This window comes from Vulpes lagopus, chromosome 7, assembly GCF_018345385.1.
Source record: "Vulpes lagopus strain Blue_001 chromosome 7, ASM1834538v1, whole genome shotgun sequence".
NCBI lineage: Eukaryota > Metazoa > Chordata > Mammalia > Carnivora > Canidae > Vulpes > Vulpes lagopus.
Window position 1 is genome coordinate 56,159,952 of NC_054830.1, and position 16,011 is coordinate 56,175,962.

The 16,011-nt window shown below is 53.5% G+C and overlaps 1 protein-coding gene and 1 pseudogene across 2 annotated transcripts in view; one reads left to right on the top strand and one right to left on the bottom strand.

Moving 5' to 3' along the window:
• RUVBL1 (RuvB like AAA ATPase 1) overlaps window positions 1-8,684 on the top strand; it is a 46,405-nt gene extending 37,721 nt beyond the window's left edge. For both annotated transcript variants that reach the window (XM_041764042.1, XM_041764041.1), the window contains 3 exons: window positions 2,706-2,808; window positions 7,077-7,168; window positions 8,302-8,684. In XM_041764042.1, coding sequence (XP_041619976.1) covers window positions 2,706-2,808; window positions 7,077-7,168; window positions 8,302-8,461 — 355 coding nt within the window. In that variant the 3' untranslated portion in view covers window positions 8,462-8,684. The remainder of the gene's footprint in view (window positions 1-2,705; window positions 2,809-7,076; window positions 7,169-8,301) is intronic.
• On the bottom strand, window positions 428-1,219 carry LOC121495938 (annotated as a pseudogene).
• Window positions 8,685-16,011: the final 7,327 nt, after the last annotated feature.

Here is a 16,011-nt window from a genome sequence, read left to right on the forward strand (position 1 = left end):
GTTTTGGCTTTAATTCCTAAAAAAATGCTTAACAACATTTGAGCAGACTTTTTTGTTTAAATTTTTAGTTTTGTAGATTCAAAACTATAAGAATTTTTTTCCTTTTTCTTTTTGCATTAAAAAAGGAAACATCAAATTCAATTAAAAGAAAAAAATCAGAAATTATCTGGAAAAAAAAATAATAGAGCAGATGGCCTGAAAAAGAGTTCTTTGTTTTTTGGTGAGCACCTTTATTGGAAAGGTTGGAGAAAAACAAAAATGCCCTTTAGCTGAAGAATTTGTAGGTTATCTGCAAATCAGCTCCTTTCAGGAGTGCAAGAATCCTTGGTTCTTTTTTTTTTTTTTTTTTTTTAATTTTTATTTATTTATGATAGTCACACAGAGAGAGAGAGAGAGAGAGAGAGGCAGAGACACAGGCAGAGGGAGAAGCAGGCTCCATGCACCGGGAGCCCGATGTGGGATTCGATCCCGGGTCTCCAGGATCGCGCCCTGGGCCAAAGGCAGGCGCCAAACCGCTGCGCCACCCAGGGATCCCGAATCCTTGGTTCTTAATATCAGAATGTACACAGGTTTCTCATCTGAGTGTCTTCTATGTGTAAGGAGGCGATCATACAGAAACTCTCCTGAGTTCCATACACAATAAATTCTTCGTTTCAGCCACCTCTCCATGGAGGGGCAACTAGTACAACACCATCTCCCTGGACAAAGGGCTTTGTAATATTCCGTTTTGTTGATTTACATGTCTCTTCGCATGTGTCCTTGTTAAATTCTATAATGGTCACAGTCTCTCCCACATCTCCTAATAGCATATTTCAGTGTTGCTCATAAGCATGTAATCTGCCTCAAAGCTCTGTCATTTCTCATCTTCACATTAAGTTCACACGTCCAGGCTGAGCCTGCAGGGACCTGGTGGCTCTTCTGCAGTGCCGGTGGCTTGCTGCTGCTCCACTCGTCTGCCATGGTTCATGGGAAATTTTGAAGTTTGATTAGGGAGTGCTTCATTTTTCTTCTAACGTTTTACGTCTGAATCAAAGATAATTTACCATGAGTGTTACAGAGTTTGGGATATTTTAACATGGCAATGTTAAGATCTTTTAAAGAATTCCCAAGAGAGGGGCGCCTGAGTGGCTCAGTTGGTTAAGCATCTGCCTTCGGCTCAGGTCATGATCTCAGGGTCCTGGGATGGAGCCCCACATCGGGCTCCCTGCTCAGCGGGGAGGCTGCTTCTCCTCCTCCCAGCTCATGTTCTCTCTTGCTATCTGTCTCTCTCTCCCAAATAAATGAATAAAATAAAATAAAATAAAATAAAATAAAAAGAATTTCCAAGAGAAATTTATACTTCAACTGACTGGATAGGATTTTAACAGCTAGATTTCTTTACTGAAGCTGTATTTCTTGAATGCTCACTTATAATTGAAACTGAATATTCTGATAATATTAACAACTAAATCCAAATGACCTGCCTTATTTGCTGTTTTATTGATAAGTTAGGGCCCTAGGCTCTGCAGTCTGGCCTAAGTGTAGGAATGTCAGAGATAGTCCTGATGTGGATCTGCTGCTATGACTTCCGGACTCTGGAGCAGGAGCCCAGAGCACATTGGGCTTCCAGACACTGTGTTGAAGCTGACCTCGTGTGCTACGAGGTTTGCTCGGCGCACATCCTGTGGGACAGCTGGTGTCTTGTTGGCCTCATGGATTGGCGGGGCTCCTCTCTGGGGCCACTCTTCATATGGCTTAGCTATGGATTTGAGAGAAACGGAGACACAAAGGACACGATTAATTCCCAAAAGAAAGAAAATGATTAATGGATAGAAGGGAAACATTCAAATGATTCATTAGTAATCAAGGAAATGTGAATTCAGAGTGTCACCCTTTCTTTTTCTAAACCATTAAAGCAGCAAAATATTTAAGAATTAGAATACCCTGTGCTGGTTACAATGCAGTGAGATCAGATCACTCATGTAGCTTGTAAATTAGTTCACTCATTCATTTATTCGAATAGATATTCCAGATTGTGTCAGGCAGTCTGAAATTTGCTGAAGAAATGTTCATGCCATGAAATTGCTTATCAAACATCATTAATAATAGCAACAATTGGAAACTACCTAAATGTCCAACAGTTTTGTTAAGGAAAATACTTGATGGGTTATTATTATTTTTAAGATATTTAATTATGTATGTATGGATGAATGATAGTGAGTGAGAGAGCACACGCATGAGCTGGGGGGTGAGGAAGGGCAAAGGGAGAAACAGACTCCCCGCTGCACAGGAAGCCTGACACAGGGCTCTATCCCAGGACCCCAAGATAATGACCCAAGTCAAAGGCAAATTCTGTACCAACTGAGCCACCCAGGTGCCCCCTTGATGGATTATTAAGACTGAAAAAACATGGACAAAAGCAAAAAATCTACACACTTAGTGTGACTTAGAAAGACATCTTTATGAAAATTTGGTAAATATCTATATGAATATTTTTAATAGGATTTTAGGTGTTTTTTTTTCCCTCTTATATTGATATTTGCTAAAATAATGAAGTTGTTTTTTATACAACCTGAATGTTAGTTTGTTTACTTTGTGGTCATGGCTTAACTCAGGATGTGAATTGGCTGCTTTGTCATTGTGAGTACCTCAGCTATGTTTCCAGTGTCCAGTTTCTGATCGATCTCAGAGAGGCCTGGGTGATGTGATCATTTGGACCCTTGCAGGGGTACTGAGGACATCACTTCTCCTCATGGCATTCCTCTTGACCTTCTGGACCGTGTGATGATCATCCGGACCATGCTGTACACCCCACAGGAAATGAAACAGGTGAGTCTCTCTTCCCTCACCCTTCCCTCTTCTCCCCTCATTTGCTCCCAGCATTCCCTGGTGCTGTGCCAGTATCTACAGCACAGGCCTGGCTCTCACCACATCCCAGCACTTCACCTGCTGGCCTTGGGCAAGTCACAGTCCTCCAGAGCTTCAGTCTCCCCATCTGAAAGACGGGTGGGCTGATGAGACATTGCCTGAGGTGTTTCCAAACCTTAGCTGCTTGTGGTCTTGGCTGTTGTCTCCACTACTATATCCATTCTTTAAATTTTAGGAAAGGCATAGTGAAAAAATCAACTTGAGGACAGCCATCATGGAGGGCACCCATGATGTAGGACAGAGCCAGTAAGATAGGATTTAGTGGTAGCTCTTGCTGTCCAGGCCAGGCCCTGTCTGAGGCCTCTTCTGAGTAGGTGAAGCCAAGTGCTCTGTCCCACCAGAACCCATAGTAGGCTGGCTCCAACAGGGCACAAAAGCTGGAGGGGAGCGAGGGCCTATCTGCTGCGACCAGTGTGACTAGTGGTAGGTTTTCTGGGGACTGTGGAGGCCATAGAAATGATGGTGAAGCAGGGTCATACAGCTTAGAGGGGCACCGGGAAGTGGAGGTCCTAAAACCAGCCTGTAAGAGGCTGAAGGAGGTGTATCTGACACAGAGTATATGCTCAAATTCCATGCAAGCTGAATTTGCATTAAGCTTGAGGGTGAAAAACAAAAAACAAACAAAAAAAAAGCTTGATGGTGGGAGATGATACGAGTGTCTGAGGTCAGGTCTTACCCCAAGGGGCCCTGTCCCAGCTCTCCCTATGGGACTGTCTTTTGCTTGATCTGGAGTTGAAACACCACATGCGCAGGCACTTTACACTTAGAATTTTTAGTCCCCTTACTGGTACTGCCAGGTAGTCTTTGAACATCCTTCTTCCTGTGGATGGCTCAGTCCCTGAGTGGCAAGTCCAGGATGCAGAAATAATAGTGATAGGTTATGCCATAGGTAGGTGTCCCACTGAGCAGCACTGCTGTGCTCCTGCCCTGCCCACCCTTGCCCCAGAGGGTCTTGCTGCCAACTTAGATCTCTCACTGTGGGTCTGGGTGGCCACGGGGCAGGTGGACCAGGGGCGCACTGATGTGTCGACAGGCTGTGCCTTGACCCTCTCCTCTCACATAGTGCAGGTCTTCTTTATTGGATGTCATGCTGAAACCATGGGCGTGCTTAGCCAGCATAATTCCATTTGATCCCCAGTACCTGTGAGGTGGGAGAGCTATTATCACTGTATTCTTAAAGATGAGGATGCGGAGACCCAGGCCCACTTATCTGCCCAAGTTCATAAAGCCAGTAGGTGACAGGACTGACAAACTGGAGTCCAGGCTGCCTGGTCTAGAAGCCCATGTTCTTTATCACTGGGGCCACCAGCTCCCACTTGCTAGAAGTAGCTCAGTTAGAGGAGGATTCTCAGTGGCAGTTTGTTAGCAGGGCTTTCTTTTGGGAGCTCAGAGGGCCTGTCCAGGGCACCCCCTGGCAGCTCCACTGCTCCCCGTGGCCCCCTAGCCCGACCCTGCTGCCGTTTATTCTTAACCAGCACTCACCAGTACTGTGGTGATGCAGGGAGCTGGAGACCAACAGAACACCAGAGTGGTAACAGTACAGGGTGGCCGTGGCACATTGTTTAGGACGCAGCGTCCATGGCCGGAGCCTTGTCACCAGATCATGGTCTCTGGCTCCTAGATGAATGCTAGGTTGAAGCCAAGGCATTCACTGAACAGAAGCATAGGCAGAAGCAAAGGTGAGGTTGGTCCATCCCCATCCTTACCGTGGAGGGCAGCCTCACGGTGCTTCATGGCCTAGTGACTTGAGCTATTGGCATACCTGTGTGGTCCTTGGCTGCCTTCGTCCTCCGGAAGGTCTGCTCTCTCTTTTCCAGGTTGTTTTGAGGACTAAGTGACTAACAGGAGGGAGGGGACTAGGCTGGCCATCCTTTGTCCCAGCGCAGCTATTATTACTGCTACTAATTACTTATAGGTGCTCACTGTCACCTGCTGGGAGCCTTACAGCAGCTCCCAGTAACTCGGCTTTGAGGCTCCTGAACAACGAGGGTCCTGTGGTCACAGAGATAAGCTGCTGAGCTGGGACCCTACTCAGAGCCAGTTCACTTTGGTTGCCTCCAGTTCACCTTTGTTGCCTCACCTTTGTTGAGCGCTTGGTCTGAGCTCTCCTGGACTGTTCTGTAGTATGCCTCTGGCTCCTGGGCTGGTTCCCATCTTTGCTCAATCAGGAGGGCCTCTTTTCAGGCTTTCTCTTGTGTGAGCAGAGGTCAGACCAGCTGCCAGGATGTGCATTGCTTTGTTCTGGTGGGTTCAAGGGATAACCTCAGCATTTTTACTGGAGCCTGAGGTAGATTTTTTAAAAAACAAAGTAAATGTAACTTGTGTACTCTGCCATCAGTGCCGACACCCTCATAAACTATCCTTGCAGGTTATTAAATGATTAAAGATCTAATTTATGAACTGTCCATTTCTGAGCAGTCTGAAACTGGAGCTCTTGGGATTGCTCTGACCTCCCGAGAGAGAGAGAGAGAGAGCGTGGAGTGGCCCTGACATTCCTGAAGCCCAGCTTTCAAATGCTGTGCATCTCGCTGAAGGCCAGTTGCTCTGGGCTGAAGTTCTCCCCTTGACCAGGCTCCCAGATTTAGTATTTGCATCTCAGAGTTTCTGATGGCCCCTGGAGGACATTTTTCTTGGCAGGACCTGGAGGTTTCTTTAATCCCCAGCTGTCAGTGAAAAGCCCTTTTCTGTTGGAGCACAAACCTACCTGGCTCTGGCTGTTGTGGTCAGAGAGGAGTCCCGTGATTGGAGCCAGGAGCAGGGATCTCTCTCTCAGTTCCTTTTTGTGCCATCCTTATGCCTATCCAGTAACTTCTGTCTTCTCGGCTACATTTAGCTTCCAACCGTAGACGGTGGAACTCCTCATGCACAAGCTAAGAGTCTTGACAGAGGTCGTACCCGCAGCCCACAGGCTGAACAGAAAAGTTCTATGAATTACTTGAACAATTTGCCAACATTTAGAAATTGGGGACATTTCACACAGAAGTCTAAGTTCTGAGTCTCTTTTGACCAAATGAAACTTCCCTGTGGACACCTGCCCTCTGCCCTGGTGGCACCAGTGGCCTGCAGCAGAGGGGCCAACTGCCCTGGCTCATGTGGCCTCATCTATCTTGGTCCCTGCCCTGGTCCAGTTGTGTGAATCCTAGCTTTCCTCTGGAGCAGGACTTTCCCATTCACAGCAGCTGATATGTCAAGTGCCCTCGCCAGAGTTCCCAGACACTGAGCTGCCTGCCCCCACAGGTGTCTGCCTGAGAGCCGCAGGGCTAGTGCAAAGAGTCCGGCTCCTAAGCCTCTGGTCCCTGTCTTCCCCTTACAAGGCTTTTGCTAGGGGCTCAGTCTTTCCCATTTCCTATGCCTCTACCTCGGGTGTTTTTATGGCTTTAATTTAAACAAGGGCTTCATGATATCTTGTTTACGAAGCTGCCAAAGTGAAAAATTCCTGTATTATATGAGGCTCGAAGTCCTCGAGTTATCTCGGCTCCCCAACACACAACATCATTATCCCAGCTGCCCCTTATCACTCAGTGCTGGTGCGCCTGCAGGATCCCGGTGCCACTTGTGTTATAGCAGCCCCGCCGCCAGCTTGCCTCCCCTCCAACTTCACCAGGATCTTCAAACTGCAACAAGCATCAGCTTCTTCGTGATAGATTAGATACCTCCGAGTGATGTTATGAGGGCTGGTAAATCTTTAAAAGTAACTTTTTTGATTTATTTAACCGTCGTATTTATCAAGCAAATAAAAGATGTCTCTTCCCTGAGTGCTTGTAGGTGGTGGTGCCATGCTGGGGAGGAAGGTTAGAGCCCTTGAGGGAGCCCATGGCAGGTTTCGGAGGGGCCTGTGTTCTCTAGATCTAGGGACTGCATTAGGGAGGCTGAGGAGGCAGGCACTGAGCCACCCTGTCACATGCTTTGAGGGGTACCAGCCACCTTCTAGTCACTGTGAACTCTGGCTGTAAGCCATTCACACAGAATGTCGTGTGGCTAGTGCCCGGATGTGTGCAAGGCCAGCAGTCCTGGGCGGAGGCCAGCTCTCTGCCCTTCCAGCCTGGATTTGGGCCTCTTTGGCACCGATGATACAGGACAAGACACATGGGACAAAGTTGTTTTTAAAGCACATGTTAAAGGGGACACTTGGTTGGTCACTGTTGATCATGGTCATTTTCCTCCAAAAGATCATTAAAATCCGAGCCCAGACAGAAGGAATCAACATCAGTGAGGAGGCACTGAACCACCTGGGGGAGATTGGTACCAAGACGACTCTGAGGTAAGCACATCTGCCTAGAGCTGCTCCCCACCTGCTGGTGCCTGCCCAGCAGCCCTCTGGGGCCACCGTCAGGCCCATTCTGGGGCATAAAGGCAGGTGCCTCTCACAAGGCACAGGACCACGTCTGCTCTCACTGCTTTGACGGAGGTTGTCCTAGGCACTGTGATTTAGAATGCAGAATATTTAGGTGATGGTGCTTATAGAGCTAGAGTGACAGGTTAGGTCCCCTGTGTGGAGAGCTTACCAGCCTCTGTGGTGGAGGAGATGGACAATCCGGAGATCAGGGTCGAAAGCAGACGGCTCACTGGCCAGGGGCTCTTCATGGTGCAGAGGGTGGGAATGGGTTTAGGGGAGGGGGAAGGAGGAATGTGGACACAGATTGCTCTCCTGACTCTTCACCAGTGGCCCAAAGCCAACTGCCTATGCAGACGATGCCCCTCTCAGTGTCCTGACTGATCTCATAGCCCCTAACCAGTCCCTAGTTCCCTGTTTTCCTTTGAGTCTGTTCCTTGCTCCAGGTTGAAGGAGAATTGCAAGCTGTTTTATTTGGGGGAACAGGGCTTTAAAAACTCCTCTGAGTTTCATGCCTTTGCAGGGAGAAGGTGCCTTTTTTGACTGTGTGTTCATCTGCCTGCCATGTTCACTTGACTTGCACCTGTGTGTACCACAGTTTGTGTCCCCCCACCCCCTTTTTAAATATTTTACTTACTATCTAAGGGGGCTCCACATTGGGTATAGAGCCTAACATAGGGCTTGAACTCATGACTCTGAGATCAAAACCTGAGCTGAGATCAAGAGTTGGATGTTTAACTGATTGAGTCACTCGGGTGCCCCAGAAAGATTTTATTGTTAAGTAACCTCTACCCCCTATACGGGGCTCAAGCAGCTCCAAGATCAAGAGTTGCATGCTCTACCGACTAAGCCAGCCAGATGCCCCTGTGGCCTCTTTCACGTAGCAGTGCAGTTACAGCCTGTCAGAGAACTTGTACACTGACTGAGATTTGGGGCTATGATGTGTCATGCTGGTGACCTGTGGCCCTCCTGATGGGGTCGCGACAACAGGTCTTGCTGGTGTGGCAAGGGGGCTTCCCCTCCGTCCCATCTCACTCCTGCCCTGGCTGCTGTCACTTCAGGTACTCCGTGCAGCTGCTCACCCCCGCCAACTTGCTGGCTAAGATCAATGGTAAGGACAGCATCGAGAAAGAGCACGTCGAGGAGATCAGTGAGCTCTTCTACGATGCCAAGTCCTCGGCCAAGATCCTGGCTGACCAGCAGGATAAGTACATGAAGTGAGACGGCCAAGGTTCCCTTCGAGAGACACCTAGAGGGCTTGGCTGGGTGCAGCCTGTGGGCGGGGGGCTCGCATTGCGCTCAGCTCTGTCCCCCTGCGGCGGTGGCTGGCGGCACCACCAGTGGGGAAAGGGTCTTTTTAAATTATCGTAACTTCTGCAGTGGCTTTGAAGGAACCCTGCCTCACCTGGCGTGTTTTCTAATAAAATCTTGTAGGTTATTTTGATTACCTGTTTCTCTTAGTTTTTTAAAAATAAACTTTGTATTTTAAAACAGATATAGATTTCTAGGATTGTTGTGAAGACCGTACAGGGAGGCCCCGCTTTGCCTGGTTAACGTCCTACTGTACTGTCCGTCTGATGAGGCGGTGTTAATCTGTGGGGCCCTCCCCAATCGTGGTTTCTGCTGACCTGCTGGTGGAGGAGCGCTGTCGAGTTCCTCAGCGGAGTTTGGTGATGTCTTTCTCACAATTACCTGGGGTCGTGGGTTCTTGGCAGACCACGGAGGTGTGGTGCCATTGCTGTCACACCGCATCGAGGGTGTGTGTGTGTCAGCATGGCCTCACGCTGTTGACAGTGGGCCGCAGTCACCTGGCTGTGGTACTGGGCGTCAGGTTTTTCTTGTCCCCCAACGTATTTTCCTCTTTGGAAGGAGTCCTAAGTACAGTCCCCGTGTAAGGCTGGGGAGTTCCGCTCCATCTCTCTTTTTTATTTTAAGATTTTATTTATTTACTTGAGAGAAAGAAAGAGAGTGCACGAGGGTGAATGGGGGAGAGGGGCAGAGGGAGAGCAGGTTGCCTGCTGAGCAGGGAGCCTGATACGGGACTCAATCTCAGGACCTAGGATCATGACCTGAGCCCAAGGCAGATGCGTAACGGACTGAGCCGCCCAGGCGCCCCCCTGCTCCCTCTCCCCAAAGCCAGGGTACCTACATAAATTCTCTGGAATTCTGTACAGGAGGGATCTGTTCTCCCCATTCTCTCCCATTTGTGTATTTACTCCATCGTGCATATCAGTATGGATCAGGGATACGTATATACTTGGGGTTATAATCCAATACTGTTATTTTCTGTCTTTGGCCATTGAGCGCTCTTTTGGTTGGCTCCTGTGTCCCTCTGACACGTTTGTCCACCGAGTGGGGCTTTCAGCCCCTGGAGAGGAAGGGAAATGGCAGCCCTGACAGACACCGCAGTGGAACATTCCGTCTGCTAGGATGAGCCACAGCTCCCTCCCTCTGCCCGTCTGGTCCTTGTCATCTGGCATAGCCACCAAGCCTCAGTAAAGGCTCATCATTTGGTTCTCTGCCCACATGGGCAGGGTTTCTGTGCTCTTAATGTGCAGGAGAGGGAACCAACCAAGACAGGGATCTTGATCCAGTCAGGGCTTGCATCCCAGTTAGCCATGAGGGCCTTGTGGGGCAGGCGCTACTGGTGTCCCAGGAGTGATAACCCACCTGAGCATGTATGGGACGCGGCAGGCAAGAGGGCTGAGGTCATGCTGTGGGCGTCCATCTAGGGCCTCCAAGAGTTCCCTGGCCACACTTCCGCCCTCAGGAAGCCCCTGCCAGTCCCTGTTGGATCTTCTGTGGCCTGGCCCTTGAGGGAAGTGCCCCCATGGGGTCTTGGGGGGCGGTGAGGAGACCCAAGTTTGCTGGGGGATGGTGGGACGCTTCCTGAAGTCCCGGCTGAGCACTGCAGCCTGCCCGGCTGCCCATGTCCTTTCTGCTGGTGCCTGGGTCTGGTTCCTCCCACCTCAAGGCACATGAGTAAAGAAGAATCACGGGCACCCCCGTGGCTCAGTGGTTTAGCACTGCCTTCAGCCCAGGGCCTGAGCCTGGAGGCCAGGGATCGAGTCCCACGTTGGGCTCCCTGAATGGAGCCTGCTTCTCCCTCTACCTGTGTCTCTGCCCCTCTCTTTCTCCCTCTCTCATGAATAAATAAAATCTTAAAAAAAAAAAAAAAAAAGAATCACACATCTAAGGTGTGGCAAGAGCTATTAAGTACTAGAGCCTGTGTCACTGCTTTCCATTTCCTTCCGTGTTCTCACGGTGGCCCTGTGGCCCTAAGAGAGTGGTGCAGGTTTAGTTACCTGCCTAGCTAGTAAGAGGTGGAACCAGGATTTAGTTAGACTGGCTAGACTCCGGGCTCATCACCCCCTGGCCATACCACCTGCCTCAGTGTGTGAGTGGTTGGCAAGGCCTTCGCAGTCTGAGCCCTGTAGCAGACAGGTGAGGTGAGCAGGGTCAGGTGTGAGGATAGTGGCTCTGCCCCAGAGGGATCTCTCCCCGCAGCCCCCAAACCTTCCACAGCATTTGAGGAGCAGGCTAGCGGCAGTGATGCTGGCAAGCGTCAAAGGCACAGGTTAGGACAGTCCTTGCAGCTGCTCAGGGATCCCTGATGGCCAGAGCAGTCTTGGTGAGGAGGGGGTGTGTGGTCATAGCCCCTTGGTCCTGCTCCTCAGGGATCCTGGCCTTGGCGGTGCTCAGGGAGCTTGCCCGCCTCGCTCATCTGTGCTCCAGTGAGGGAGATGGTTCTGGATAGGTAGGAAGGTTGGGTTATTTTAATTTTCCTCCTATTTTTTCCAGTAAGGCCTGTGATTATTACATTAATCTTCCAGGCGAAGTTTTTACAACCAATCCCTCCCCGACTATGAGAAGTTTCTCCATCCATTACCAAGAGGGAAACAGACCCTGGTGGGGAGGAAAATATTTGTTACATCTTATCAGGCTGACACACAATCTAACAACAATTACAGCAGCCCCATTTTTTGCACTATTTCAGCTCTGGCGTGAAAAATTGTTGTAATATTAAAGTGAGTCAGGGTGGGGGCTGGTCATAGAAGAGGCTGCTGCCATTCCAGGCTCTGGGCCCTGGCTTTCTGGCCTCCCCCGGCAAGCCCACTGGGCTCCGAGGGGAAGGAGTGTTTGCGTGTAAATCCCAGCTCGCTTCTTGGGCTAACGGCCCTGAAACTGCAGAGACGCCTAGGAATGTGGAAGGGCTCCTGAAAGACCTGTGCCCCCAGTCCTGCCCCCAGCCCTTGCTTTGCAGCCCAAATGCCTTTTAGGCATTTGCTCACCACCACACCTCTTAGGGTGTTCTCCCTGGACTGCTTAAAACGATGTTGTGTTTTTTAGGACTAAACAGATAGATGGAAGTGTCACACCAGAAAAGGACTTCTTGGCGAGCAAACCTTCCTCAACGTTTTTCTAATATAACCGAGCTGCCCAGTGGTCTCCATATCTGACCGCAGGGTCCGCAGGGTCCGTGGGCTTTTGGCCAGGAAAGCAGTAACTGGCCACCCTGCCGCGGTTCTCTGTGCACCTCCAGGGCCAGTCCTGGAGATGCGCAGCTGGTCCCTCCTGCTCTTAAAGGGGTCCCAGACTGGTGACAGGTGGGGGACAGGAGCAGCCAGGTTCTGGGCACATGGCCCACGGGGATGTGGTTTTGATTGGGGTTAGCCCTTCCTTGGTCCTGATGAGGTCTCCTCCCTTCTGATCCTTTGAGCTTAGGTTTCCTCATCTACAAGGGGGGACAGTTGTATCCCATTAGATGGATGTGGGGACATGGTGAGGTGCTATGTGGCTGCATCATGCATGACAAATACTAAAATTCGGCAGAGTTCCCAAGCCTTACCCCGCTTGGGAGAAGAGACGATACAGTTTGTCCAACAGGAGGCAGAAGCTGGCTGGGCCCCAGCCCTCCCTACCTCAGGCAGTGGGCCCTTGGAAAGGCCTAGAAATCCCAGGTTTCTGGATCCTTCTCTGAGGCCCAGAGGGACCAGCTCCTGCTCAGGGCCACACAAGGTCTAGAGCAGAGGAGAGAACTGGCCAAGACCTGAGCTTTTCCCTCTGTGTCCACAACTTGCAGAACCAATGTGCTGCCCCTCACATCCCCGAGGCCCAGCCCGGGCTGGAGTGGCTCGAGGGGACACGTAGCAGCGCCCGGGTTCCAGCCAAGCAGTAGCCAGGGCCTGGCCAGGCCAAGCCTCCCTTTCGGTGTCCTGGGACAGTGTCCACCGGGGCCCGCCTGCTGGGCGCTCCCCTCTCCCCCGGTGCCTGCCCAGGGTGTGCAGAGCCGCGCAGCGGGCCCGGTGCTGGGGAAGGGCGGGCGCCCGGGGTGGGGGTGGGGGTGGGGGTGGGGGTGCCGGCTGGCGGCTGGCTGGCGGCCGGCCGGCCCCGTCGCCATCCCCGTCACTGGCGGCAGGCGCGGTGATTAATGGCCCGGCCGCGCCGCCCGTGCCGCCATCAGCGCGTCTGGGCGGCGATGGATGCGGCTGTCAGGCCGGCCCGGCCCGCGCTGACCCCCGGCCCCGGCCCGCGCGATCAATGGGCGGCGCGCGGCGGGCGGCGGCTGGGCCGGCGCGATAAGATGGGCCGATGGGCGCCCGCCGATTGCCCGCTCCGTCACCCGCCGGCCCCGGCCCGGCCCCGGCCCCGTCCGCCGCCCGCGCGCACAGCGGCGCCGTCAGCGCCGCGTGATTAATGGGGACGCGGGCAGCGGCGCGGCGCGGGGAGGGGAGGGGCGGGGAGGGCGCGGCGGGGCGGGGCGGGGCGGGGAGGGGAGGGGCCACCCGCCGCCGGCCCAGCGCGCCGCGCTCCCGCCCCGGGCCCTCGCCGCGAGCGCGCGTTGGCGGGGACCCCGGGGCGGGGGGGGGCGGCGGCCGCTGCTGAGACCCCGGCTCCCCGGCCCCGGCCCCGGCCCGGCCCGGCCTCCCCGCACCGTCCCAGCCACGGCCCCCACGCAGAGCCCTGCCCTGGGTCCCCACGGCCCAGGGGACGCATCCTGCGACTGCCCTGCCCTCCCGCCACCCCGGCGCCCCCCTGCGCGACACCCGCCTGGGCCGCGGCGCCCCGGGACGTGCCTGCGGAGGGGAGCGGCGGGAAGGGGCGGCCGCCCGGACGCTCGGCCTCCGTGGACACGCTGACGGGAGGCGCCGGGGGGCTGCCCGGAGGAGGTGACGGGCGCGCAGGGCGAGGCCAGCGCCCAGCAGGGCGGGAGAGCGGGCGGGGGCGCCCAGTCGGCGGGGAGCCCGAGGGGCCGGAGCGGCCGAGGGCAGCGCGGGCGACGGGCCAGCCGCGGCCTAGCCGGTGGGCGGCAGCGGGGCCAGCGCCAGCCCTGGTCCCTGTGGGTTCCCCGGGGTCCGCGGGGCCTCCCCTCCCCTCCGCGGCGCGGCGCGGCGCGGCGCCCGGACTGCGGAGCCGCAGCGCCCCCGCGCGGCCAGACGCCAACCGGGGGAGGGGGAGGGGGAGGGGGAGGAGGTCCCCGCGGCCCCGCCGCTGCCCGGCCCGCCCCCCTGCGAGATGCAGAGAAACACATAAATATACGTGTATGTTTAAACGGATAATTTAGCTCGTGGCTCAAAATGTACAAAGCAGAGGAGCTGCACGGTGAGGCACGTTGGTCTCCCTGCGCGTCCGCCGCGTCCCCGCGGTCCTGTCCTCGCTCCACGAACCTCCGCGACGGCCTGCGTGTGTCCCAGCCAGTGCGCAGCCCACGCGGTTGCTGCCCACGGGTACGAACAACGTCGAGCCTCAGCGGTTGCAGGCACTGTGCAGGGAGCGCCCGTGTCCTCTGCGTGCCCTTCCTCGCCTCCGTCCCTCCAGCCCGCTTCGCCCGCTCTTCTCTTCGTTCCTTCATCCCAAAGTTGCAGCCAACAGCGCACTTCAGCCCTGAACTCCGCCGCGCATCTCCAGCCACGTAGAGTTCAGTATTTGTGCTTTTCTTTTCAGGTCACACTTGTCCGCAAGGAAATGCACTAATCCCAAATGGGCCAATTCATGAGTTTTTGACGAATGAAACCCAAACGTTATCAAAGATGGTCCTGTCACCCCGGAAAGTTCCCTTGTGCCTCTTCCCGGTTGGTCTCCGACATACCGGAGGAAAAAATACTGTTCTGGACTCTCACCGTGGATCCACCGGGCCTGCTCCGGATGGCGGCTGTGTCTGCACTCTCTTGGGGCCAGTTTCTTTCAGGCAGACCCATGCTCCTGAGAGTCAGGCTGCTGCGCCCTGTCCTGTCCTGGTTCCGGGGATGCTGCTGTGCGGGTTGGGCGCGCACCCCTCCCTTCACCTCCTACTGGCTGTTTGGCCCATCCTCCCTTTCCAGCTTTTGTGAATAAGCTAGTTTCTTTTTTTTAAGAAAAAAATGTTAAAGATGCCAGTCGGATTTTTAATTCTTTTCCGATATTTAGCAAATATATTTAAAATTTATTTATTTATCATTATTTTAAAAGATTTTATTTATTCATGAGAGACAGAGAGAGAGAGAGAGAGGTAGAGACTCCGTGCAGGGACCCCAATGCGGGACTCGATCCCGGGATTACACCCTTAGCGGAAGGCAGATGCTCAACTGCTGAACCACCCTGGTGTCCCAGATTTTGAGAGAGAGAGTGAGACAGCACAAGCAGGGGTAGAAGCAGGCAGAGGCAGGGGGAGAACCAGGCTCCCCGTTGAGCAAGGAGCCTGATGTGCAGCTTGGTCCCAGGATCCCAGGACCATGACCTGAGCCGAAGGCAGATGGTTAACCCCTGAGCAAATATATTCTTATAAAATAGTGGATGTTGTTACAGAATGTGTGTGATGTACAGTCTTTTTTTTTTTTTTTTAATGTGATCTCTACACCCAATGTGGGGCTTGAACTTACAACCCAGAGATCAAGTTGCATGCTCCCCCAACAGCCAGCCAGGCGCCCCACATTCTTGTGTAGGTCTTTGTAGAGGCACAGATTTGGATTTCTCTTGTGTAAATACCCAGGAGTGGAAGGGCTGGGTGTAGCATGGGCTTATGTTCAGATTCATGAGACCTGTTCCCGGGGCACAGTGTTCTTTAGCCCCACCCTCCACCCCAACTTCTTAAACACAGAAAGTAGCACAGGCTCTTCCTGCTGCTTGGCAGTTTATTTGGAGGTTCTTCTAATAGCATATAAGGAACATCGTCCCAAGTCCCTTCCATGGGAGGAGCTGCTGCAATTTATCTTCTGATGGGCATTTAGACGTTTCTAGCTTTGCTGAGCTGGTCTTTGGAGGATGAACAGGAATTTGTCAGGCACCCCAAGCACTGAGGGGAACCCGGGGAGAGCCCAGAGGCTTGGCAGACGCAGCAGAACCAGTGCTAGGGCACGAGCCTGCTAAGGGTAGGATCCGCTCCTGACCCCTTTACCCCAAGGGGCCCAATGCTGGATGCTGGATGCAGAGAGTGGTGATGTGGAGGGGTGCTGGCCAAAGGCTCTGGGGCAGGGTGATGGAAAGCCCCAGAATGTTTGGGGCAGGGGAGTGAGGTAGGCACTGCCAATAACGGGCACTCCTGGGACTCTCCAGAGCCAGGCATGGGAGGGGGGGGAGTTCACAGCGAGTGTTGGCTTGGACAGTGGTCACATGCCCACCCCCCTAGGGCTCGGCCCATCTCTCAGGCAGAGATGGGAGGCTCGAGCATCTCCTCCCCCCTGAACCTGAGCTCCTGAGGACTTCTAGCCTGGCGGGCGTGGGCTGCGGGGCCAGACAAGGGCAGGCTCCTGGCTGACTTCAGCAAGAGGAAGCTGTTGGGAGGGGGCGGGTTC